Raw genomic sequence first — 27355 nt, 5'->3', positions numbered from 1 at the left:
TTGCTAAACTTGTCTTTCTATACATATTTCTAAAAACTTTCCTTAGCATGGGCATATTTCCGAGAAAAACATTACTGAAGGTTCATATTCTCTGCATTTCTTAGTTCAGTAAGAGTCCAAATATGACCTGAGTTTCAGCATAAAAATCTGCCTGGGTCTACCTTTTCTGCTTCTCTATGGAGTGATGCTGTTCTGATTTGAATAAAGCAAAAAGGAAGTTGTCACTGTGCATACCATCAAGTGGCTTCAGGGCCTCTCTGCAGGGACTCCATCAGAGAGTGCTTCACAGGCTACAGCAGTTATATTACCAGCCTCTCCGGAAACCAACAAAGATCTTTGCACAAACTGCAAATTGTGTGCAGGAAGACCAGCTCTCAGGAGGAGAGGCTGAGACAGCTAGTATGAAGTTACCATAGCAACATGCCTGCACATTCTGCCCTTTGGCTTTTATCTTGTCCAAGCCTGAGAAGCCTGATAGTCATATCCTGGACCATTTCACTTACACAAAGAAGATGGCTATCTTCCGCTAGGTCACTATGGTCCCTTCACAAGACAGAGATCCATGGTCGTGTACTTTTCATGGCGTGGCATATCATGGTCTACCATGTTCTGAGTTAATGTTTACCTCATTGTGATCCTGGAAAGTATGTCTCGTACAGCTAAATTTTTGATGAGGAAATTGAGCCTCAGTGTTAAGTAACTTGCTCAAGCTCACAGTGAGTAAATGAAAGAAGTGAATTAAATTAAGGGTTATCTCTCTTCTTTGTACCAATGACTCATACACCTTGTGCATTAGGTGGCCCGCACCACGACAATTCTCCTGTGCTTTTAATCATCTCTCCCTAGTGTTTCTAGGCTACAGGCAAAGTTTGAGAACCACTCTTTTTCACCACATAGCTTCTCTTTGTCCTAATGACATCTCATCTCTGGCAAAGTACTTAGGCTGAAGGCACTCATTCACTCTCATTTCCTGTATCTTAGGACGGTGGAGCCAAAATTCTCCTAGTTTTCTACTGCTGCTTCTGGACCATCGCTACATGAGCTTTCCTCAGTAAGATTTTCTAAGTACGTGACATTCATTTGCATTGAATTCCATTCTTACCCTCATCATCCTCAGATGCCCCCTACAATCCTTGAAGATGTGGACTGTGTGTGGTCCATAGTGGTAGTCTCTGTTTGGATATCTAACACCCTGCCCACAAACTTCTTTAGCCAACTCTACTTCATTGATTTTAACACATCACTCACATAGATGTATCAGCTAGAGCTACTCTGCTTCCAAACTCCAACTGAAATACCCTACCTCCAAATTCCTACAATCTTCTGCCTCTCACCTCTCAAGCGCTGGCACAGTCCCTGCTACTAAATCTGCTCTCTGTGCTTTTGGTGACTCTGAAGCTTCTCATCTTACTCTCTCACCCATCACCTCCCCCACCCTCTAACCTGTTTGTTCCTTTTTTCTATCTAACCTAGGTACCAATGATCAGGAATCATAAGCATGTTCACACCAGTATCTCCCATAGCCTCACTTTAGGATCTCCCTGTGAGCTTGGTCAGCCAATCCTTGACCAAAAATGTGTGTTGGTTTGATTTCTACTAAGTAGAACTACAGAAAGTAGAAAACCCGTGCTGCTGGGCATCATCAATGTTTTTTTTGTTCCTCAGCATTTTAAATCAGTTACTTTTATTATTATTATTTTTTTTTTTTGCAGTGGTTTATCCAAACCTTTCACAATCCTCAAGCCACCTACCCACCCTGGAGAGCTGCTCTCCTGTACTTTGGCTTCATTAAGCTTCTCAGCAGGCACCACATGCCAAGTTCCTCTCTGACTCAGTGTTTCTGTTCCTTTTGACTCAACTGTCATTTTCTTACTCCTTTCTTTGTCAAACTGCTACTCATCCCTTAAGGCTCAACTCAAATGTTGCCTTTTCTCTGCTGCAGTTTCTGACCTTCCTTTCCTCTGTGCTCTCTTATTCCCTTTACACACATGTCTTCCTTTTCTGCTAAATTATGAGGCGAACTGGCTGCATTATATCACCTCTTACTGTCTCTCCCTCTGCCTTAGTCCTCTCAGGCTGTTATAACAAAATACAGACTGAGTGCTTTAAACAACAAAACTTTACTGGTGGGACAAGCCACCATCTGTGTGCAGGCTGCTTCGGTTCCTGGTGAGGGCCTCTTTCCGGCTTGCCGCAGAGGAATGCCTTCTCACTCTGTCATCACATAGTGCAGAGAATGAGAGCAAGAGAGAGAATTCTGGTTTCTTCCTGTTCTTATAAAGACACTAGTCCTATCATGAGGCTCCACCTTCATGACCTCATCTAAACTTAGTTACTTCCTCAAGGCCCCTCCTTTTAATACCATCACATTGGGAGTTAGGGCTTCAATGTGTGAATCTGGAGAGGGTGCAAACATTTCGTCAGAATGCCCTCTGATTCAGAATCCTCACTTCAAATCACATTAAGTAAACAGAAGCCTGGTGGGATATTGGACAGGATGTGCTCTAGAGCTGAGGCACTTGCAAGGTCTCAGTCTTTAAATTTGTGCTGTCTAGTGTCATAGCCATTAGTCACGTGGGGCTTACTGAGCCCTTGAGATGTAGCTAGGTTAAATTGAATTGTGTTCTAAGTATAAAATACATACTGCAGTTTAAAGACTTTATGTAAAACAAAGGATGTAAAATTTCTCTTTAACATTCTTTTTTTATTAAAAAATTTTTTTAATGTTTATTTATTTTTGAGAGAGACAGAGACAGAATGCAAGTGGGTTAGCGGCAGAGAGAGAGGAAGACACAGAATCCGAAGCAGGCTCCAGACTCTGAGCTGTCAGCATAGAGCCCGACGCGGGGCTCGAACTCACGAGCTGTGAGATCATGCCCTGAGCTGAAGTCGGACGCTCAACCAACTGAGCCACCCAGGTGCCCCTCTCTTTAATATTCTTAATATTGATTGAATGTTGAAATAATATTTTGGATAATTTGGATTAATAAAGTCTGTTAGTAAAATTAATTTTGCCTGATTCTTTTTATTTTTTTTAATATACCTACAAAAATATTTAAAATAACATATGTGGCTTGCATTATATTTCTATTAATAATGTTTTAAATACTCCATGATATACAGTATGAATATAGTGACTAACACACTAACACTCCATCCTAGTGGAGTCTAGGAATACTTTCAACCAGGAACTCTGTGTATAAACCTGTACTTACAGGAATCATCCATTTTTTATAATTCTGAAATCTACATACTAAATTCAAGTTTCTTATCAATATGAGAATAGGATTAAAAGGATATTGGTGACAATGCTACCTTGCTCTATTAGAAGATACTATAGATTCTGTCCTAAAATATTCTTGTAAAACAATTAAAATATACACATCCTCATTGTGAAAATATTCACATTCAAATCAGCACAATTACAAGGTGGCAAAGGACAGCTAAAGCAATCATGAAACATACACAAAAACTTGTTTATAAATTTACACACAATTATTTCCAATTCAAATATTCCTATTCCATTATCACTAACACCTAATCCTTGCAGGAAGAGTCAACACTTTTGTAAGTGTCTTGTTAATTGTGCAATGCTGGTAACATGCTACAATACGATGCAATTGCAATATGAAATTGCAATTCTTGCAAAAGATTTAGGACTTCAGGAATTTATTCAAAAGATATTGACAAATAAAATGTTGTCTAGGGTTAAATTACTTATAACATTTGAAGGAGAACAAATGAAAAAATAATGACTATTCGTCTGTAAAAAGAGAACAATTTAAATGTCAAAGGATTGTAAGAATTCTTGAGAAAATTGATGAAGAACTCTGAAGAGCTCTGATATATCAGTATGTGTGTGGTTAACTTGTTCTGCGAGTGTTCTGCAAGACGAGGAAACATTTCTAATAAATTTTAACTTGATAAATGAGCGATGTCTTGCAATAGAGTAGTACGCGACACTGAATGTCACATGATCACAACTGAGTCATTGGTTCTTGAAATTCACTTTGATATACGAGTGCTTTCGATTACAAGCATGTTTCCAGAATGAATTATGCTCACAAACCAAGGTTTTACTGTACTTTATTTTTTAAAATGATCCTCTCTACTTTGAAAGTCTAATGTGAAGTGAAATATGCTGTTCTTTTGTACCATATAACTTTCCTGAAAAATTATGCTGATCAATTAACACTCATTTTATTCTTTTTTTTCTAAGAATTAGTCCATAGTTACAGTTCTCAGTTAAATATTTGTTAAATATGAGAAAAACAAGCTCAATTTCCAAATTTTCACTACTTTCATTTTTCAAAATAAAACTCCATTTAAATAATTTTTGCCACATTTTATTTAGAATTTTTGGTTCTCATTTAAAGTATATTTACTTTAGGGATGCCTGGGTGACTCATTTAGTTAAGCAACTGAGACATGGCTCAAGTCATGATCTCATGGTTCAAGGGATCGAGCCCTGCATCAGGTTCTGTGCTGACAGCATGGAGCCTACATGGGATTCTCTCTCTCTCTCTCTCTCTCTCTCTGCCCCTCCCCTGCTCTCTATCTCTCTCAAAATAAATAAACATTAAAAAATAAAGTATATTTCCTTTAAACAATCCTTTTCTGAAACCAGTTTATCTTTTTAAAAAAATGTTTATTAAAAAACTTCTTTTAACATTTATTTATTTTTGTGAGGCAGATAGAGACAAAGCATGAACAGGAGAGGGGCTGAGAGGGGGAGACACAGAATCTGAAGCAGGCTCCAGGCTCTGAGCTGTCAACACAGAGCCCGATGTGAACTCACAGACTGTGAGATCATGACCTGAGCCGAAGTTGGGTGCTTAACAGACTGAGCCATGTAGGTGTCCCACGAAACCAATTTATCTTAATTGTGATGGATAAACTTTAAAAATTATTATAAATACAAAAAGGATAAATATATTTTCTAAATCTATACACATACAAAAATAAATGTTAAAAGATTAATGCTGGTGTTTATGAAGTACTTACACTGTGTTGTATAATGCTGCTAGATTTAATCATGCATAAGTTAAACTTGTCACATACCTGAGCACTAGAAACTCTTAGGTATCTAAACATAACCCAAGTGTTTCAGGTAGGAATACAAGATATAAATGCTCGAAGAGATAATGTAACCAATATAATCATAGCATTGACTTAATTAATGTTTACACTATTCAAGTAGCTGTAGACTTTTAGCCTAGGTAATTTCTCAATTCTGAGAAGAAAATGATTTTGAACTTGTTCAACCCAAAGGAAATGGTGGGTTCAACAGCGGTTTTGGTGTTTCCTTTGAATGTTCTAGTTCTTAACTTTTTTTGTTGTTTTCTTTTTGCAGTTTCTTTGCTAAAGCATCTTCAGCATGTTCTGTCAGCTCTGGTTCCAGGGGCAACTATATTTTTATTTCAGGTTTTATCGGACTATTTGATTTCTTAAATATAAATACAATTTAAGAAACAAAAATGTTTTTAAAAGCTTTAATTCATAACCATTGTTGAGTAAAATATTGACCTTTGTATCTGACCCACGAGTACTGTATTTTCTTTCAATATCCTTGAAACTGGTTGACAAGCTTGTTAGTTTGCAGGCAACACACAATTTCAGACCTTTCTTGTTTTTTTGTTTTGTTTTGTTTTGTTTTTAATGGGAGGCTACTTAGATTTGTTCTTTATTCTCATGTTGGTTTTGAAGTGGACCTACTCAATGATTTGCTCATTCCAACCAAATTGTTGAATCTATTGACAAAAAGTTATTCATTGTTTGCATTTATTGTCCTTCTAATTTCTCCCCTAGGATCTCTAGTTGTATCCCTTGTTTTGTTTCTGATATTGGCAATTTTTGTTTCCTCTCTCTGCTGTATTTTGAATTTCAGTGTTTTGAGGTTGTTTTTGAAGAGAAGGATAGTTGCACAACAACTCATCCACAGTAACTTAACTACAACGGGGTATACTTTAAGAGATTTTCTTTTAACTTTATTTATTTTGAGAGAGTGAGAGAGAGAGAGAGGCAGGGAGAGGCAGAGAGAAAGAGGGAAAAAGAGAGAATCCCAAGCAGGCCCCCACTGTTAGTCACATGGGGCTTGAACTCATGAACTGCCAGACTATGACCTGAGCCCAAATCAAGAGTCAGCCACTTAAGCGACTGAGCCACCCAGATGGCTGGGATATAATTTTTCTAAAATAATAATAAGTCTGAAGGTTGGAAGTGTAGGACTGGTGCAGTAGCAACATGATGTGACTATTTCCAGCTCTTTCTATTTTCCTGTTCCGTCATCCTTAGCATGTGGATTTTCCACTCATGCTTCTTATTTCAAGGTCACAGGACTGCTGCTGCATCTATGGCTTCACTTCCACACTCCAAGTACAAAGAAGAAGGAGGAGGGGCAGGTGGTATCTGTTTCAGACTGCGGACACAATGGAGATAGCTAGTTTCTGCTTTGTGTAGGAGCCAGAAAAGTAAGTTACCTCTGGAGAAGTTATTCAGAGAGCTGCATCCTTCCTCTTTATCCCATCTTGCCAACTCCCTTTCTTAGAAACCATTCACCTGGTGATCTACCTTTATAGCCCTGCAACATGAATTGAAACACATCTTTTAATCTGGGATATTACTCAATACTACATCACAATGCACCCTCTCCGCCCACCTGCTTTGTCTAGTAATTGTGTTGTGGAACCCAAGTTCTGCCTGTTGCTCAGTACCCAAGAGCCCGTGTTGTTTGGAAAGGACTATGAGCTTTATTCAGGAAGCTGGCCACCTGGGGAGAAGGCAGACTCTGGTCCAAAAGCCAGCTCCACGGTTTCTGCCTAGCCAAGAGGGCTTTAAAGGGACTGGGTGTAGTTAATTAGGGAGGGGGTGCAGTGGCCTGTAACATTTCCTGATTCCATGTAGATTTAGTGGTGCCTCTTTACAGCTTTCAGTGCCTGGCGGTTGAGCAAGAGGTCTAATTCCTGTCCTGTGACGTGCAAGGGCTTTCTATTCTCCTTCTAGAAGATATAATAGGAGGGTTAGTAAATCAATCAGATAAAATTAAGAACACCTGTTAAAGGTCACCATGCTAGTTATAAGATCAAGGCAGCTTCAATTACTTAAAGTGTCCATTTAAATTTCTGTTTATTCCTCTGCTTTGTGGTCGATATGAATTGTTGAGAGGCTCAGTTCATATTAAATTTCTTGCTCCTTTGTGTTTTGTACGGTCTGTGCTATAAAATGCTATTCCCTGATGGGCTGATATCTAAGTTTGGGTTTATATTTGTGGGTAATCTTGTCTTTTAGCCTTTCTTGTTTTTGACAAGGCCTCAGTCACAAAGTCAAAACCCCTAAAATTGTCAATAGCAGAGAAAAACTCGTTGTAACTTATTATTCCCATGGGTGATGAGCCATGTAACTTGGGGGTCTGTTTAAGGACAATCTCAGTAAGGGTTTGTATTAGCCACACTGTATATAACTGTCCATTTAGCTGATTGCTCACCTCTTTTTCTTTTACTAGAAATTTTCTGTTAGCTGGCATTCTTTCAGAAACATATCTCCTCCCTCAGTCAAGCATTGCCATCCACAAATCAAGTTCCATCTTTCTTTTTCTTTCTGAACATAAAAACTCATCTGGTGGGGAAAAAGCTTTCAGTTTTAGAAGTAAATCATCTTTTGGGGACAGTCTTGGCCCCGGGGAGGTGGCTTCCCCTACTTACAGACAGGTTTCCAAATGTGTCATTTCCATTTAATTGGGTCACTTTGATGAGCTGCCTGTTTTTTATTCAAATGCTTTTCTGACAATGCCCAGGTTCTTACTGGAATCTTTGATCTTAAAGTTATTGGAGATCGTTATGAGTAGGCAAAGTCTCAGCCAAGGCATTCAACCCTGGAGAATGTCTATGGCTGTATTTCAAAGGGAAAGTGGTGAATAGGTGGATCAAAGATCATTAGGTCTAAAAGCACAATGTTCTTCCCTGTAGCCCTCCCCAGCCTTCTTCCAGAAGTACAATTTCCTACTGTGTCCCTCAGGGTCTGAGTTGTTAAACTCTCCTATGCCTTTCAGCTTTGACTATTCTAAGGTTCCCACGTAAAGAACCCTCTGTCACTTGCTCCATGGCAGCAGCAGCAGGTTCTCCTACTGACTCATACCCTCCTCACCAACAATGAGCTCTGGGATTCCTAACAGACTTTGTTACTGATTTGTTCCATCATGAGATCAAGCCCCATGTTGGGTTCTGCACTGAGCTTGGAGCCTGCTTGGAATTCTTTCTCCCTCTCTCTCTGCCCCTCCCCCTCCCCCCCTCTCAAATAAATAAACATACATTTTAAAAAAAAGCAAATTCCAATAATATGAGTTTTCTGTAAATCATTCATTTATGGGAAAGCAGTCTCTTACTCCTTAAATTTTGTGTTCCTGAGGGGACATGCATGGGATTTTCCATTTCATATCCTCTGGTTTAATTTCAGATTAAAATTCTGACACACTGCCAACACATACTTCTCCTAACACAAAAGATTTACATAGGGGATTTTCGTACCATAGCTCCCTGCCTTTGTGGGCTCAGATTTTCTGGGTTACATTGCAGTCTGAGCCTCTTTCTGACTGAATTTCACAGGTGTCAGATACGCATTATAGTCTGAAGTCTTTCCCTATCTACTCCTGCTCTCCTGGCCCTTTGTGTGTGTTTCTGTATTCTAATAAAACTTTATTTATAGACACTGCAATTTGAATTTTATGTAATTTTCATATATCATATTTTTTATTTTCTTAAAAACCATGTTTTAGAACAATTTTAGATTTACAGAAAAAAATATGAAGATCATACAAAGTTCCCAAAGACCTCACACCCACTTTCCCCTGTTATTAACATCTTAAGTATGTTTGACACGATTAATGAATGCATATCAACACATTTTCATTAACTAAGGTACATACTTTATTCAGATTTTCTTAGTTTTCACCTAATGCCCTATGTTCCAGGATCCTGTTCAGAATACCATATTACATTTAACAGTCATTCGTCTAAACTTAGACTCCTCTTGGTTCTGATGGTTTCTCAGGTTTTCCTTATTTTTGATGAAATAAAGAAAGTTTTGAAAGTTTTTAGGCGAACTGGTCAGTATTTTATAGAATATCCCTTAATTTGATTTGTCTGATATTTTTCTCATGATTTGACTGGGATTCTATGCTTTTGAGAAGATCACAAAGATAAAATGCCATTTTCATCATATCATATTAAAGATACATAATATTAACATGACTTATCCCTGTTGATGTCGACCTTGTGTCTGAGGGAGGGCTTATCAGGTTTCTCCACTATACTCTTTTATCCCCTCCTTCCCATAGTATATTCTTTGATACTTCAAGTTTTACAGGAATCAACTAATAAACCTCTTATACTTCAGTTTTGTCTTTTAAGTTTTTTGTTTTTATTTTTTTTTATTTTTGAGAGAGTTTAGAGAGCGAGAGAGAGCGCGAGAGAGAGAGAGAGAGCATGCATAGGTGCCCATGTGAGCAGAGGAGGGGCAGAGAGAGAAGGAGAGAGAGAATCCCAAGCAGGCTCTGTGCTGTCAGTTCCATGTGGGACTTGATCCCACCAACCATGAGATCATAACCTGAGCTGAAATAAAGGGTTGGAAGCTTAAGCAACTGAGCCACCCGTGTGCCCATAATTCTGTCTTGACGTTGGCTTCAGGAGGATCCAAAATGGCACAGTTGGTTTCAGTAGTGATCCAATGAAGCAAGTGGTAAGAAATCATGATCCCTTGCTTAGGTACTGGAACTGAGCCATTTTTTACATGGGGAAACCACTGAAGAGGTGGCTGAGTTCCTAGGAGGCCACTAGTATGCACTTTAAAGATTTTCCTAGTACTTTCCAAAAGGGACCCAGGGACATTTACTTGAATGAGTATATATTTGCAAAGGGGGAATATCCACATATTTGGGAAACTGCTGGACACATGATCTGAGCTGACACTGAACCAAAGCATTATCATGTGATTGAATCTAAGTGGAACCACAGGGCAAGAGTAAGCTACATGAGCAGATAACCTAGACCTCAATTTCACCCATCAGTTATACCAACATCCCTGTCTCAGTTCACACCTGTGACTATATTGAGAGGGGTCTTGTACCTAAAAATAAAGGTAATTTTTAAAAGTAAAATCTTAATTTATCGATCAGTTGGTCCAAGATATGGGTGCAAGCTGAAAATGGACAATGGCTGCATTACAGCCATACACAGGGAGTGGCTTTGAAAGTCAGCAGTGAGAGAAAATCTTCAGGGTAGTACATCTGACCATCCACTTTGTATGGAAACACAAGTGCCTTGAGATGAGAATCAATATGGACACATGGACAGCAGCAAATATATAGCCAGAGGTTAGGAGTTTAGAAGGAAAAGGATGGAACGGGGAGAAATAAGAAGGTCTGGGGCAGAGGCATGTGAATGGAAACAAGGGAGTGGGAATGGTGTGCAGAAATTTTTTACAGATTATTGCCCACCAGAGGCATTGAATGACCAAGTAGATGAAATAATTTATCAGTTGAGATTATCTAGACTTTGTCCTCTCCCCATGCAGAGTTAGCATGATGGGCAGACAAATGGAACGCATGGATGCCACACATTGGTCCATTTGCATGGACTTTCATTTATCAGTGTTGCTCCAAGTACCTCTGTATGTAGATTCTACCAACAACGGAGGTGAATTCTGAGTCCCTAACATGGCACTATTGTTTGAGGAGACCAACTGCCACTTGCTGGCAAGTTGACTACATTGGACTCCTTCCATCCTGGAAAAGCCAGTGGTTCATTCTCATTGAAATAGACACTTAGTATGACATCTTTCCTGGGTATAAGTGTGACTTTACTGCCCTCGAGAGTCTTAGCTAACATCATCGTGTGTGGGTTTCCTGAGTGCCACAGGAATAGAACACCATATAAGCATACAGCCTCCCATCAGAGGTCTCGCTCCAATGATGAAGTCTATCCAATCTGTTTACATTTTTTTAAATGTTTATTTTTGAGAGAGAGAGAGAGAGAGAGAGAGAGAGCTGGGGAGGGGAGGAGAGAGAGGGAGACACAGAATCTGAAGTAGGCTTCAGGCTCCGAGCTGTCAGCACAGAGCCCGACATGGGGCTCAAACTCATGAACCTGTGAGATCATGACCTGAGCTAAAATTGGACGCTTAACTGACTTAGCCACCCAGGCACCCCTATCCAATCTGTTTAATAACAGGAATATCATTAGTGTTCCTCAGATTTTAAATATTTTTAGAGATCTTGTCTAATACTGTCCGTAATCTATTTCCCTCAGTCAGGTGGTACTTTGTATTTGAGTGGGCATGTGCTTTTGGCAATTCCTTCTGCTAGGGAAGGGAAAGAAAAGGCACTGTCCAATGCCCTCCACTCTACCCCAACCTACCAATGCTGGCCAACCTGATTTCTCAGCAACATTATGTTGAATTATGTAGAAAAAGTTCATGGCTATCCTAAATAATTGCATGTCCTACCCCTTCTACAGTCGCCAAGCCCTTATGACTCCGGTTTCTTTCCCATTCCCATTCTGTATGTTGTTCCTGGTGAACATTCTTTACTCATTCTTGCTCTTCCCTAGTCTCCCTTTGTGTAGTGTCTATTACCACCCTCCCTGTAACTCATTGCTATGGGAAGTCGAGGAACCAACAATCTTTACCTTTATCTGGTTTTAAGGAATGACACACTTGATCCTGGACCAATTAAATGAAGGACTCAAGATAGCATTGGATCACTAATGTTATGTCAATGTTTATTGGTGGAGTGTAGTGAGTCTTTCACACTTTTTCAACCCTTAACTAAACCAACCCTTAACTAAACCAAGGGTAAGTATATACCACACATAATGTAGTATAGACATTTGCTGGCTATTGCCAAGGACATTTCAACAGTCTAAGTTTTACAATGTGTAATAGAATACATGGTACTTTAAGGAATGAACTGAATGCTCATTCACCACTCAAGACTATTTGGGCCAGAACATCCTGGTCAAAGTACATTCCTGAAACTCAGTGCCATGGAAATTGAATAAGAGTAATTTTCCCTGACACCCCTGGGATTCACGCTAATGATCCCTTATGTAGGGAGTCAACCTGTAACTTGTGTAATAAAGATAAAAGTAAATGTTCTAAGAACATAGGGTGTGGTTTTGGGAGAGCTGGAGATGATATCGAGAACCAAGACTTAGGAAATAAAACTTAAAAAGACACTCTATTCCTTTGACCATATAATGCTATGAAGGACCTCTATGAAGGATTTGAGTTTTAGTGCCATTACTGTTCATGCTGTTTCAGAATAATGAACATTTTAATGAAAATAACTTTATAGTAAGAATATCCTACCCATGGAATCAGTTACAGAATCCAACTCAAAATAACCTAGGAAAACTTATTGGCTAAAAAGAGGATATATTCTGGAAAAAAACCAATACATGTGAAAGGTGGGGATAAAACCAGGTATCAGGGACAACAGTCAGTCTTTCATTGCTTCTGTTTGTATCCATTCTTTCTTTCCATACAGTCTGCTAAACAGCCTCAGAGATTTACATATTAAAACTTGATGGCGCTCCTAAGCGTCTGACTTTGGCTTAGGTCATGATCTCATGGCTTGTGGGTTTGAACCCTGCATCAGGTTCTATTTGACAGTTCAGAACCTGCTTCGGATTCTGTCTCCATCTCTCTCTGCCCCTCCCCTGCTCACACTCTGTCTGTCTCTCTCAAAAATAAATAAACATTTAAAAAAGTAAAATAAATAAAAAAATAAAAACTTGAGCCACTAAGGACACTAAGAAGAACCTGTCTTGAATGTCTGTCTGGATCCCCAAACCAAAAGCAATGATTGTGCCCACCTGTGGTCAGTGGATCATCCCCAAACTAGGAAGACAGAATCATGATAACAAAATAACTATTCCCATGGTAACTTGTGGATACAAAAAGGTGATGGAAGAACGGTAGGAAAGAAACTGGGATAACAGTTTTTTAGAAAAATGAGAATTTAAGGAAATACAATAATGTATATATGCATTAATGTCTATATGCATACAATAATGTATATATGGCAAAATTGCCTCCTGTTAAGAACCACTGGCATATAGCAATCATATTCCATGAAACTACCTGGAGAATATGTTGAAGATTAAAGTTAGATGAGTAGAAGTCAGATATCAGATACATAAGTTAGTCATAGTGGGAATTGAACATGGTATCATGAAGAATTTATACTTATAAATGCATCAGAATGTCCAGAAATTAATTTGTTCTCAGTCCTAGGTTGTTAACACTTTACAAATCCAAAGTCAGTCTTCTCATTGTAAAAATGGAAGCAATACCAACTCCACAGAGTGGTTTTGATTATTAAATAAGTATGTGAAAGCACTCTGGAAGCTATGAAATGGTATACAAATATCAGAGAATACTCATAAATAACAGTCCTGTAGAGAAACAGCCCTTTTCTGTACCTAAGTTTTTTGTATTTTTTTTTCCAGGAAGCTGACTTCATAGAAATTATATATATGTAGGGTTTTTTGGTGTAATTCTCATCTTGCCCCATTTAAGAATAGGCTTTTAATATAATAAAGTTAATAAATATTGAAACTTATACCATTTGATTGATGCTATGTTAGGCATTTTTATTCAGATCATTTATTAGTACTACACATGGTAAGTAGTTAATTTATATTATTAACTTATGGGGTGCCTGGGTGGCTCAGTTGGTTAAGTGTCCAACTTCTGCTCAGGTTGTGATTTCATGGTTCATGAGTTTGAGCCCTGCTGCTTGGGATTCTCTCTCTTCCTCTCTCTCTCTCTCAAAATAAAAAAAAAATAATTTATATTACTAATTTGTGAACTTTTTTTCTTTTAATAAATATATTTTAATGTTTATTTATTTTTGAGAGAGGGACAGAGCACGAGTGAGGGAAGGGCAGAGAGAGAGGGAGACACAGAATCTGAAGCAGGCTCCAGGCTCCATGCTGTCAGCACAGAGCCCGACGTGGGGCTTGAACCCACAGACTGTGAGATCATGACCTGAGCCGAAGTCGGATGCTCAAACGACTGAGACACCCAGGTGCCGCACCAATTTGTGAACTTTTACTGTACACATTGAGTAACTACAAGTATATAACTTTTTAAATTTTATTTTATTTTACCACATAAATTTGGAAGCAGCCAGGTTGCTCAATCACAAATAATTAAACTTTTGACAATTATTGGCCTTTGGTGGCAACAAATTATATAGCCTGGAAAGAATTACAACAAGGCTTTGATGAAATAGTAAGCATTAAATAGAAATAAAAATTTGTCTCCTAACAGCATGTACAACTATCACTTAAACTATTTCAAACACATACAGTACAAATATATATAATGATATTCAATGCCTTGATATCACATGCCTTGATCATATTGATCAATATCACCACCATCATCACCACTACCAAAAATAGCTATAATAGTAATGATGAAAACAACAAAACCAAAAGTTATTAAATGGTTATCTTGAGTTGGAACAATCCTAAGCATATTACATGTATAATCTTAATACTTGAGAAACTTACTAACCTATTTAAGAAATATTTAAAACACAGAGATAGAAACATATTTAGAAAATAGGAATTCCTTCCTTTATAAGGATAACACAGTAAAACCTTAAGACCAATTAGATTAGTCAAGTCTTTTTTAGTATTTCTATCATCACATCTTTATCTGTTCTCAGTGTTCCAGAGCTTGTTTTATAATATGTACTATAAAATATATGCTTTTTTATTTGTTTCTATGTTTTTCAAACTTAAATTGTTGAATAAGAATAAGAAAATAAAACCTATTGTAGTAGTGGTTTGTACATATCCTGTTTTGTTAAAGCTTAGTGTTTTATTTCTCTCTCACCTTTTTTTTTTTTTTTTTTTTTTTTTTTTTGGTATTATACTTTTGTCCTATCATGGAGGTAAATCTTACCCTTCCCCTTCCTCCTCCTCCTCCTCCTCCTCCTCCTCCTCCTCCTCCTCCTCCCCTTCTTCTTCCTCCTCTTCCTCCTCCTCTTCCTTTTCTCTATCTTCCTCTTCCTTCACTTCCTCTTTCTCCTTTCCCTTGTCCTCCTTCTTTTTCATCTTCTCTCCCTTTATCCCCTCTTCCTTTTCCTCTACCTTTTCTGGCTCTATTTCAACTACTTCGGGGGAAAATAGCATCTCTTTCTCCAATAATGTATTTGGAAACCGAGACTGTATTATCAAAACAGTTATGACACATACTGAAAAACACAGTGTTCTCAGAAAGAAAATAAATAAGCACAGTGGGTCACACACAATTGGCCGGGGAACTTCCCATCTTGGATACCAAAATCGGTAATCTGTAAATAAAGAAGCAATTGAAAGCTGGATTTCCACACAAAGTAGTTAAACTGTCTAAGAAATAAAGGACAACAATACATACATATGGCTTGGTCACGATCTGCATTACCTAAAAAGAAAAAGAAAGTCCATAAAGACTTACATAATATTCCTTCTTTCCCTAGAAATAAGATAATTTTTCTAAAAATAATGATATCATTCTCCTAGTTGTCAAGCATCATGCTGCCATCTTTGATGTGCCTCCTCCAACCAGGAGCCCATCATAAAATATAATGTATTCTCCATTAGTAAAAGTCAGCCTCGTCTGCTAGAGAGAACATAGAAGTATAGGAATGAGAACATGTGGATTCTATTACTAATTCTGTTTCTAAATCATTGTCCCCTTATACAAATCACTTCACTTCTGTCCTCTAAAAATTTTTCTGGCTTCAACATTCTAGGCTTCTATAATATCTCTTACTTGCATCTCTCTTTTTCCCCCCACATCATTCCAAATTAATCATCTGAATCTACTCATTTTCCTCATTTAATTCTTATTTTCAGAAGCTTTCAGTTGCTCTTCCTTTCTTAGATAGGAAAGTTAATTCCATAGCCTGGCACTCATTGTTTTTGCTATCTTGCCCAATGCTATCATAATACTTTTCAGGAAATAAATTTCTTTTCCTCTGCTCACTGGGGCAGAGACAATAAGACAATCATTCCTGGATTCCATTAGGAAGGAGAGTGAGGATAAATGAGTTCTCACACAGACAGAACCCAATGGCAACCAAGAGGTTTTGTCTTGCAACTGACACTACCCTTACAAGAAAATTTAGAAATCACTCTTCAGACAACTTTAGAAATGAACTGACCTACTGGGGTTCTGTGAGGTTATTTTAGCCTTTTGTGCTTGGTCTTATTTTACTTCATAGTTTACGTAATGATTTCTATTTTAGAGCTCCTTTAAAAAAATCTTTTACCACACAGTCTATATTTTCTCTACTTTATTCCATACATGTGATCAGTTTGAGCAATGGTGTAATTAGCATGTTTCTTATTTACACTTTCCTTCATTTGTCATCACTAATCTTCATTGATTACACTCTTACTTTTGTACTTGATTGAATATTTAAATACTATTGTTTCATTTATCAGCTTTAAATAATATCTTTTGGCCCCTGGCTATAAAAGATGAAGAAATTAAGCACATTTTTCTACCTTCTCTTCTTCTCCCAAATTTTATTAATTATATCATTTGTATATTGACAAATTTATTATATTTACTTTTTAAAATAATTACAGACTTCAGATTAGTTTTAATCTTTGTCTATCAATTAAGATTCAATGTTTATGGATAGTTCTTTCAATGCAGCTTTTCTGTTTCCACTCATCTCTTCTTTCTGGTGAAAGCCATCCTCTAGGGGTTTATTGAGAAAGTTCTCATGAAGAACTATGTACCACAAGTTTCGTCATGTTCCCACAACATTTGTCTGTCTCCTTGTACTTGAATAATAGGTTTGCCTAAATTTATGTACAGCATTAAGGGCAATATAGATACAGTCATTATTCCACTATCTTTTAGCATTGACTGTTCTTGTAGAAAAGTTTGACTGCAGCCAAACTACCCCCCCCCCCCCATGAAGGATTGTTAATTGCCAAAGCAGCATTCTACCACACTGGCAGAAAGTCAACCCTGAAACCAGGCACTAACTACCTTTCTGTGAATCCCTTTCTCTGCATAGCTTCAGGTTACAGTTTGCCAATGACAGGAATGCAAGTGAAATTCGGAAGATTTAAGAGAAGTGGAGACCATTATTCTCCTGAGGTGGTTGTTACCCAGATACCTGAACAGATGTGAGATTCACAGTGGCTTCTTGGTAGGATGGGGAAAATGCTTTGCTGCCAAACACGGAGACCGTTTAGTGGGAGCTTTCTCAAAGATTCTCAAATTTTCTGGTAAGCTTTTGAGAACCGCCTGTTTTGGCGCTTCAGGCTAAGGAGGTCTTCAGTGTCTGCTTCCCTGACCTTTTAACTACAGTTTCTCTGCCTTTTCTTGGCAACTTCTGTGATCTGTGCTCTTCCAGTTTCCACCATTCATGAAAGCTCTCCATTCTATGTTAACGCTATACTGTCTGAATATTTAAAGTGGTCGTTTTCCTGATTCAACCCAGACTATTAAACTCTAATGAACTATTTTATATTTTGGTTTGGATACTTAAAAGGAGTCTTTCTTTTCCTCTAACTCACTAGGCAGTGTCTAAATGGAGACTATTTGGCATCATTTTTTCCTGGCACATAGTATGCATTTTCTTTCTTTCTTTTTTATCTATACAAGGTTGTTTTTATTTTATTTACTTATTTTAAATTGAGGTATAATTGCCCTATAACATTATGTTAGTTTCAGGTATACAACATAATGATTTAATATTTGTATTTATTGTGAAATGATCACCACAATAAATCTAGTGAACACCTGCCATCGTATGTAGTTACAAATGTTTTTTCCTTGTGATGAGAAATTTTAAGTTCTACTCTCTTAGCAACTTTCAAATATGCAATACCTTATTATTAAGTGTAGTCACTATGCTCTACATTACATTCTCATGACTTATTTATTTTATAAGTAGAAGTGGAAGTTTGTACCTTTGACCTCTTTACCCATTTTGCCCACCACTAACTTCCACCTCTGGCAACCAACCAATCTGTTCTTTATATCTATAAGCTTGTTTTTTTGTGTTTGCTTGGGTTTTTGTTTGTTTGTTTGTTTTATATGTAAGTAAGATCATAATGGTATCTTTTTCTGACATTTCACTTAGCATAAGGGTCATCCATGTTGTCACAAATGGCAAGGATTTTCATTCTTTTATATGGCTGAATAGTATTTCAGTGTGTGTGTGTGTGTGTGTGTGTGTGTGTGTGTGTGTGTATGTATCACATGTTCTTTATCCATTCATCCATCAATGGACACAAGATATGAGTTTCATATCTTGGCTATTGTAAATGCTGCTGAAATGAACATGTGGATGCATATATACATTTTATGAGTTAGTGTTTACATTTTCTTCAAATAAATACCCAGAAGTAGAATTACTGCTTTAAATCCAGAATTACTGGATCATGTGGTCTATTATCAAGTTTTTGAGGAACCTCCCCTTGTTTTCCATAATAGCTGCACCAGTTTACATTCGGTAGTAGGCATTTCAATGTTTAGATTCAAGAACTTCTATTTCTGAAATTTTTATCATTTCTTTAAATATTTGTATCTATCTATAGCTTTATTTTCTGTTCTATTATTTTTGTTCTGTTCTTTGGGGCCTCCAATTATTCACATGTTGAATCTGATTTATCAGTGCCTATTTGTAATTTTCTCTTTACAAATTTTTTAACATTTATTTATTTTTGATAGAGAGAGACAGAGCACAAGTGGGGGAGGGGCAGAGAGAGAGAGGGAGACACAGCATCCAAAGCAGGCTCCAGGCTCTGAGCTGTCAGCACAGAGCCTGATGCGGGGCTTGAACCCACAAACTGTGAGATCATGACCTGAGCCGAAGTCAATGCTTAACCGACTGAGCCACCCAGGCGCCCCTATAATTTTCTCTTTAACTTTTAAAGACCTCCATATCCCTGACTGTGTTTTTCAGCATTTTTGATTCCACATGCTGTTTTCAATTTGACTTTCAGTTATTCATTAGTATATTTGAGATGTACTAAAAATACTTTTGTTTACCTGAAATCCAAATTTAACTTGGCATCCTGTATTTAATCTGGCAACCTTCAGGCTGATCCTCCACTTGGACCCCCTCCTACCCTGCTCAAACACTGAAACCCAGACTTAACAATCTCCTATACTGTCAATTCAATAAGCACACTTTAATAAGAGGTTACACCGGGGTATCTTCTTCTTTTTGTCCCTCTTCCACTGTTTCCCCCATTCTCTTCCAATATTTCTCATTTTTCCCCCTAGGATCTTATTCTTGGCATACTGTTCTTTCTCTATGTGTTGTACCTGGGTGAGTTCTTCTGTTTTTATATTTTCAGTGTTGTCTATATGCTAATGATTCTGAAATACAGCCCTGTTCTGTACCCTAAACTTACTAGTCTTATCTACTCAGATGTTAAACAGGTATTTAAAGCTAATGATGATCAAAACCCATTATCTATTTTCCATAGCTTCCTCTCTTCATATAATTCATATCTCAATTCCACCAAACCTGATAGTTATATTTGACTCTCTTTTTTTTCTCATCACTATATCAAATTAGTCTCCAAGACTGGCTAGTTTTCCCCCATAAATATTAATCAAATTTGTCTCATTATCTCTATTTCTCTCATAAATACTCAAATAGGAACCGCATCTCGCCCCTGGACTGTAACAAAAAACTTCAAATTGATTTGCTTTCCTTAGATTTTGCATTAAAAATATTTTTTTAATTTAAAAGAATCCCTCACTTAGAAAAAAGTTGCAATACAGTACAAATAACTTTTACTTTGAACCATCTTAATGCAAGTTGCCAATATGATACCTTATCATCTTGGAATACTTAGTATTTCCTACAAACAAGGATATTCTTCTACATAACAATAACACAACCAACAAAATCAGGAAATTAACATTGTTACATTACTACATTCTAATATTTGGACCTCATTCAATTTTTTACTAGCTGTGCTAATACTGTCCTTTGTAACAAAAGATCATGTTCAAAATTGCATTGCATTTAGTTTTCATGTCTTTGTTTTCTTTCCTCTAGGACAGTGCTCCACTTTTTATTTGACATTCATGATCTTGACATTGTTCGAAGATAGCATGCTAGTTATTTTGCAGACAAATTCTCAACAAATCTGAAGTTTGGGTTTATTTGATGCTTCTCTGTGACTGGACTTGGTTTTGCATCTTTGGCAGGAGTACCACAGTAGTGATGCTGTGTTTTTCTCCTTGCATCCTCTCAGGTGGTGCAGGTTTGTTTGTTTGTTTGTTTTTGTTTTTAATTTTTCCCATTGCTGATGATGTTCACATTGGTCACTTTACTCGGGTGGTGTCTGCCAAACTGCTCTGTTGTAAAATTATTTTCCCATTAGTAATTAAGTACTTTTATGGGGAGTTACTTTGGAACTATTAATACATTGTTCCTCGTCGAACTTTTAATTTATTCATTTATTAATTTATATTAGTATGAATCATAGTTTCCTGTTGTATCCCATGAGTTCTAATCAATTACTATTATTATTTCAGTACTCTAATCATCCCAGATTTGACCACAGAGAGCCCTTTAAAGTGGATTCTGTGTCCTTGTGTGTTTGTTTTCCTATATGTCCCTGTCACTCTTTGAGCACTTACTTCTTTGTTTACAAGTATAAAAAGATGGTCTGGGTTTATCTTATATTTTCCCTGCCCCAGCCTTGGAACCTTTCTCCAGTGAGCCCTGGTTTTTTTTTTTAGTGAAGGCCTGAATTTGGAAACCAAGATCTGGGTGCTAGCTGTGCTCATTCCTTTGGGGGGGGAAGCCGTTGCTCCAAAGCCATCCCAGAGCTAGGGAATATATGCATGTAGGTACATACATATACAAATATTTACAACTATGACTATTTATATTTATTGAAATCCTTAAGTTCCAATACCTCTAGTTCCAAGTCATCACAAGACTCATGCTTGTTTTCTTCCTTTACATATTTATACTCCATCCTCTGACAGTGAGAAAACTGGTGCCCATTATCCTTAACCTATTTGTATATTTGATCAATCCCCTCAGTATATCTCCAGTCCTCGTTATTCCTTCTCCCCTCTCTTCTACATGGGTGCCCTCCTCACCCTGCTTGCACTCTTACACCCTACACCAGGCTGGTAGAGTTGCCACATTTAGCAAATATAAATATAGGATGTTGCCATTTGCAATGTCATGAATGGAGTTCCAGAGTATTATGCTAAGTGAAATAAGTCAGTCAGAGAAAGAAAAATACCATATGACTTCTCTCATATGTGGAATTTAAGAAACAAATGAGCATGGGGCGCCTGGGTGGCTCAGTCGGTTAAGCGTCCGACTTCAGCTCAGATCACGATCTCGCGGTCCGTGAGTTCGAGCCCCGCATCAGGCTCTGGGCTGATGGCTCAGAGCCTGGAGCCTGCTTCTGCCCCTCCCCCATTCATGCTCTGTCTCTCTCTGTCTCAAAAATAAATAAACGTTAAAAAAAAAATTAAAAAAAAAAAAAGAAACAAATGAGCAAAGGGGAAAAAAAGAGAGAGGCAAAGCAAGAAACAGACACTTAATTATAGAAAACAAATTGATGGCTACCAAAAGGGAGGTGGATGAGGGGATGGGTGAAATAGGTGATGGGGATTAAGGAGGGCACTTTGGTGAGCACTGGGTGTTGTATGGAAGCATGGAATCACTATATTGTACACCTGAAACTAATATTACACTGTTAACTAACTGAAATTAAAATTTTTTGTTGTTGTTGTTTATTTCTGAGAGACAGAGTGAGATAAAGCACGAGCAGAGGAGGGGCAGAGAGAGAGGGAGACACAGAATCTGATGCAGGTTCCAGGCTCTGACTGTCAGCACAGAGCCTGATGTGGGGCTTGAAGTCACTGAGCCGAAGTTGGATGCTTAACCAACTGAGCCACCCAGGTGCCCCTAACTAACTGAAATTTAAATAAAAATTTTTAAAAATATGTAGGATGCCTAGTTGAACTCAAATTGCAGAAAATAACAAAGAAATTCTTAGGTAAGTATATCCCATGCAGTATTTGGAAGATACATATACTAAAAATATTTTTTTTGTTTACCCTGAAGTTCAAATTTAACTGGGCATCCTGTATTTAATTTGGCAACTTATAGGCTGATCCTCCACTTGGGTCCCCTCCTACCTGGCTCAGACTACGAAACCCAGCTTTGGGCTTTTCCAGTGTGTAGATTCCCTCCTTACTCTACTAGAGTTCTGACCCCTCCCATGCAGGCCACCTCACCTACATTAAAGCTTTCCTCACCTAGTTTGGACTCTGACACCTCATGTAAAATTGTCCCTAAACATGGCTGCCCCCTTACCTGTGTAGGTTTTAATACCTCTTTGTCAGGGCACTCCTATATGTGAACCCTTTCCTCATTCTGCTTGGGTTCCAACAACCAGTGCCAAACCACCCCTCTGTGGATGCAGTCTTTACCTGCTCAGTCTCTGATACTCTATGCCAGGCTTCTTACTCCCACCCCATGATGATGCTCTCTTCCACATACTTGGGCTCAGATACCACATACTAAGCTGTCTGGGTATGGGAAACCCTTCATCCTGTTGTCTCTGAAAACTCAAGCCTGACCTCATGCATGGACGGCTCACTTTCTCCAAAGGGGCTCTAACTTTCTATTCAAGGCCATACCCCTATGCAGACACTGTCCTAACCCTGCGTAGGCTGTTTTCTCATATCCACTGCACTGTGTATGAATCCCTTGTCATTCTGCTTAGGCTCTAATATGTCACATCTTGTGACCCTCTGTGTGGATGCCTCCCTTGTTCTGACCTACCTAATGGTGTTAGAATTGAATTTTTTAGAAGGAGAAAGAAAAGGGGAAGAGGAAGAGCAAGACTTTGCATCTTGAGTCAAGTGAAATAAGGGCAAAAATGTTAGGGTGGATTCATCTCAGCTGTGGCATTATGATGAAATTGTCCATTAATTCCTTTATCACAAAATCACAATGTGTCCCTTAGTGTCTGAATTTATCCCTTAGTACATTCTTCTAAGCACCATATATTCCAGGGATAGTTATATTTTATATGCTCTCATGTTTGGAAAAACTGAACGAAAAATTTAACCAAACGTATTTTCTACTTTCATCTTTTGAATATTTGGGGGGGGGGCGACTAAAGTAAAAGGCTATTAAACTACTTTACTTCTTTTCTTTTTATAAATATTTTAGAATATCCTATCCTTTAGAGCAGTCATTTTCAAACAGGCTACTATTTCAGGAATTAGCTGGGAAGTGTTTTCAGGGGAAAATTGTTCGTTCTCATTCTTTCTTTCAGACATTGTGGTATGTCTCCAAGGGCAAAAACAGGAGTAAGAGAGGGCAGAAATAGCTGTGAAGTCTAGAAAAATCTAAAGATGAACCTATTTCAACCCTCTTTTAATAATATAATAACACCCCTCTGGTCAAAAGAACAATATTAATGTGACAATGAAAAACTAGTGTTAAACACTTCATTTTTCTTATCATAGAATGTGTTATGGATTTTTTATGTTTAAGTTATTTTCTTTATCTTACTGCATAGAAAATCTGTGCATCTGTCATATCTGCTACACTGAGAACAAACTATTCCTGGTGTATAAGGCCTTCTCGACAGAGATCCTCTAGAAAAAAGCAGAAAACATTTAGTTAAAAAAAGTCTCAAATCTCATCATTTAAATAACATGGTTACCAATTTTCAGTTAGGTTATAAAAGTGATTTAACTAAGAAAATGGACTCTAGGAAGTACTGAAACTGGAAATTTCAGTAATCTTCTCCTTTTTTCCCCTAAGAAAATTGTCTCTGAATTCCCATGTCCTTGAAACAAAGTAGTATAATTTAAATGAGTTAGTTTTAATGTTGCTTTCATTTTAGTTTGTAGCAAAATTTTCCTTTCAAAATGATGTTATAGAATGTTTTATAATTAATTGCTTTCTGCTTGGTACAAATGTATTAAAAGTTCTATAGAAATGATATATTAAATTTCTGATGAGTTTGCAAAATTCTGAAATGCCTATTGTCCCAAAAACCCAGCTGCTTGGCTTACTTAGAGGTCTGCTTTAAAAATACATGAATATAGGGAGCTGTGGTAGCTCAATTGGTTAAGCATCCGGCTTCAGCTCAGGTCATGATCTCATGGTTTGTGCGTTAGAGTTCCGCATCAGGTGAGCTCCAGCCCTGCTTTGGGTGAACAGGAGCCCTGCTTCAGGTGAGTCCTACTTCACTCTCTCTTTCTTCCTCTCTCTCTCTGCCCTGGCTCACTTGCTTTCTCTCTTTCTCTCAATTAAAAAAAATGTAAATATATAAACAAGCAAATAAGTTAAAGTGGATTTAAAAAATTTGGTTTAACCCATTGTAAGGAACAGGGGGAAGAAGTGAGAAATTATTACATCAATTTCCTAGAGCTAGGTAAAAAAAGAGGCTCCAAAGTAGATACGAATTGGGAAGCTTATATGAAGGATTTAGGTTAAGAAAGAAGAAAGATAGGCAGGGAAATGATATTTTTTAGTGACCAGAGGGTCATTAATCCTGGTTATTTAAACAGGATTTTAAATTCTGTGTGTAGTTGGAAACTATAAAAACAAATGTTAGGCACATATGCCCCTGGTTTGGTCACTCTGGGCCATCTGGAAGAAGGGTGAAACCTAAGAAACACATATTCAAAAACCTGAATATCAAATTTCTGAGTCATATCTTATCAGAAGTTTTTGGTGATACCCAATAAGGTATATGATACCCATGAATGGCAAGCTTTCTAGTCCATCAAAGACATCCAGAGGTTTATAGTTATTTGCAGATCAGGTATCACTTCTCTAATGTCACTGTTCCACTATAAAACCATTTCAAGGAAGAGATGCATTTTGTTTGATCCTAGCAGAACACTAGCCTTTCAAAAATTCAAGAATTGATCTACTCACCTTTACCGACACCCTAGCCTACATTTCTTGCCCTAATCCCTTATCACTGAAATGGATGCCTCCAATACAAAAGCAGCACTTTTCCTGTCCTTAGACACAGGGACGGAGGACCCCTGCCCTTGAACCTATGCAAAATGCTACTCACTACAAAGACTGCCTTTAAAACCTGCAGCATAGGCCAATCACCCCATGATCATGTCTGATGACTATAGCCTAGAATAACTTTGGAAAGGCAAATAAATAAGTGAAATATATATAAATAAATGTATCAATCAATCAAAATAAATAAATTTACATCACGCTAGAATACAATGGGCCCTCTTTTTCAAAGATTTGAATTTCATATCACTATTTATATTATATGGCCAGAAATGCCAGACTAATACTCTCCCATGCCAATCTTCCTCTTGTTCTGAGTTTGTGAGAAGTCTAGCCTAAATCAAGTCTGAATCTATACAATTCCACAACTGCAACTGGAATTATTGGGCTGGATTAGGAGAAAACAACAGGTAAGTACCTATAACCAGCAATGTCCATTGAAATTTCACAGCTGTCCAAGCAGTACCTGAAGAAGCAGTCAAATTTCTCTATTTTTAGGTATTTGCTTTCTCTAAGTCAAGACTGAACAGTCCTCTGGGACATTTTTCAGACTGATATCTGACCATACCTTCATCTATAGGACCTGTGTCCAGGACTTAGGTAAGGACATGTTGCCTGGGTGGCCCAATGAGTAACTATACCCATGTCCAATCCTAAATCCATTAGAAGACCATTATTCAAATTTTATTTTATTTATTTCATTTTATCTTTTTAAATCTTTATTTATTTATTTGAGAGAGAGAGAGCACGAACAGGGGAGGAACAGAGAGAGAGGGAGACACAGAATCTGAAGCAGGCTCCAGGCTCTGAGCTGTCAGCACAGAGCCTGATGCTGGGCTTGAACTCGCAACTGTGAGTTCATGACCTGAGCCAAAGTCAGACGCTTAACCAATTGAGCCACCCAGGCACCCCTCAAATTTTATAATAGATCTATATTGTTTCAAAATCAACGCAATTCTGGTGGTGACAGAAACTTTCAGGTGACTCAGCTTAATTATCTCTTTATTTTTTATTTTTTTAAATGTTTATTTATTTTTGAGAGAGAGAGAGAGAAACAAAGACAGAGAGTGAGCAAGGGAGGGACAGAGAGGGAGATACAGAATCCAAAGCAGGCTCCAGGCTCTGAGCTGTCAGCACAGAGCCCAACATAGGGCTTGAACTCATGGACCCCAAGACCATGACCTGAGCCAAAGTTGGACGCTTAACTGACTGAGCCATCCAGGTGCCCCTTAAGTGTACAACTCTTGATTTCAGCTCAGGTCATGATCTCACAGTTCATGGGATTGAGCCCTGCATTGGACTTGCACTAACAGTGTGGAGCCTGTTTAGGATTCTTTCTCTCCCTCTCTCTCTGCCCCTCCCCCACTTGCATGCACAGTCTCTCTCTTTCAAAATACATATAGAAACTTAAAAAAGAAAGAAACTTTTATTGCCTTCACTAGTCCTATATCTGCCACCACTTTGTTTATGAAGGAAGTAATCCAGCTCCATGGATTGACAATTTAGCAATTACAATTTGTAGGCAAATTTTTCTCTTCCAAGTTTTCCATGTACAAAACTCATCTTGCCTAAGGATTGTCCACAGAATGATGGCAGAGTACATCAAACAGGTGTTGACTTTTCCATCTCACACAGCCAAAATAACTAGACCACCTCCAATAACTCTTTTCACTTTCACTACCTCCACGTATCATCGAGAAATACCACAACATTGGCTTCTGGTTCATACCTGGACATCTATACGTTTCCAAAGAAGACTTAAAGATCTATCCCAATTAGCTACAGAAAACTGAAATGTAGTAAGCAGCAAGGTAGGTTATCTTTTAGCAATCCTATCTGGCTCTCCTTCTGATACATCTCATATATCTGTCTTTGCTAAAACTCCATGACTATCTGGACTTATTTAAGGTCAAGAAAAGCATGAATCTTGTTGGGTATTTTTGCCTCAAATTATCCCTGTATGTGCAAAGCTACCTTACTTTATATTGCTTTCCGTAAGACTCAGTTGGTCACATCTCCTCCTTCGCTTCCACATCTTGCACCCATGGATCTAGGCACCAGAGTTAAATACCAACAAAGCTCTTTTGAGATGGATATTATTTAGCTGCACCATCCTCTAATCCTCCCCAAGATACCATCTTCCTTCTAATCATGCCTCCTTTTTAAAAAATGTTTATTTATTTTTGAGAGAGAGAAAGAGAGGGAGAGAGAGAGAGAGAGAATGAGTGGGGGAGGGGCAGAGAGAGAGGGAGTCACAGAATCTGAAGCAGGGTCCAGACTCTG

The 27355-nt window shown here is 37.9% G+C and overlaps 2 protein-coding genes across 2 annotated transcripts in view; both read right to left on the bottom strand.

Annotated features, from left to right (window-relative positions):
- Window positions 1-6569, bottom strand: part of GLIPR1 (GLI pathogenesis related 1) — a 71416-nt gene extending 64847 nt beyond the window's left edge. Inside the window, exon 1 of the mRNA XM_042992772.1 lies at window positions 6480-6569. The gene's annotated coding sequence lies outside the window, so the exon portion shown is untranslated. The remainder of the gene's footprint in view (window positions 1-6479) is intronic.
- Window positions 1-27355, bottom strand: part of GLIPR1L2 (GLIPR1 like 2) — a 66888-nt gene that overhangs the window by 21904 nt on the left and 17629 nt on the right. Inside the window, exons 4-8 of the mRNA XM_042993706.1 lie at window positions 23594-23679; window positions 15445-15471; window positions 14971-15361; window positions 7701-7755; window positions 6924-6998 (exon numbers count right to left, since the gene is read on the bottom strand). Of these exons, the coding sequence (XP_042849640.1) occupies window positions 6924-6998; window positions 7701-7755; window positions 14971-15361; window positions 15445-15471; window positions 23594-23679 (634 nt within the window). The remainder of the gene's footprint in view (window positions 1-6923; window positions 6999-7700; window positions 7756-14970; window positions 15362-15444; window positions 15472-23593; window positions 23680-27355) is intronic.

Source organism: Panthera tigris, chromosome B4 (genome assembly GCF_018350195.1).
Source record: "Panthera tigris isolate Pti1 chromosome B4, P.tigris_Pti1_mat1.1, whole genome shotgun sequence".
Classification (NCBI taxonomy): Eukaryota; Metazoa; Chordata; class Mammalia; order Carnivora; family Felidae; genus Panthera; species Panthera tigris.
The sequence above is the reverse complement of the archived record's forward strand: the minus strand, read 5'-3'. Positions and strand labels throughout refer to the sequence as shown.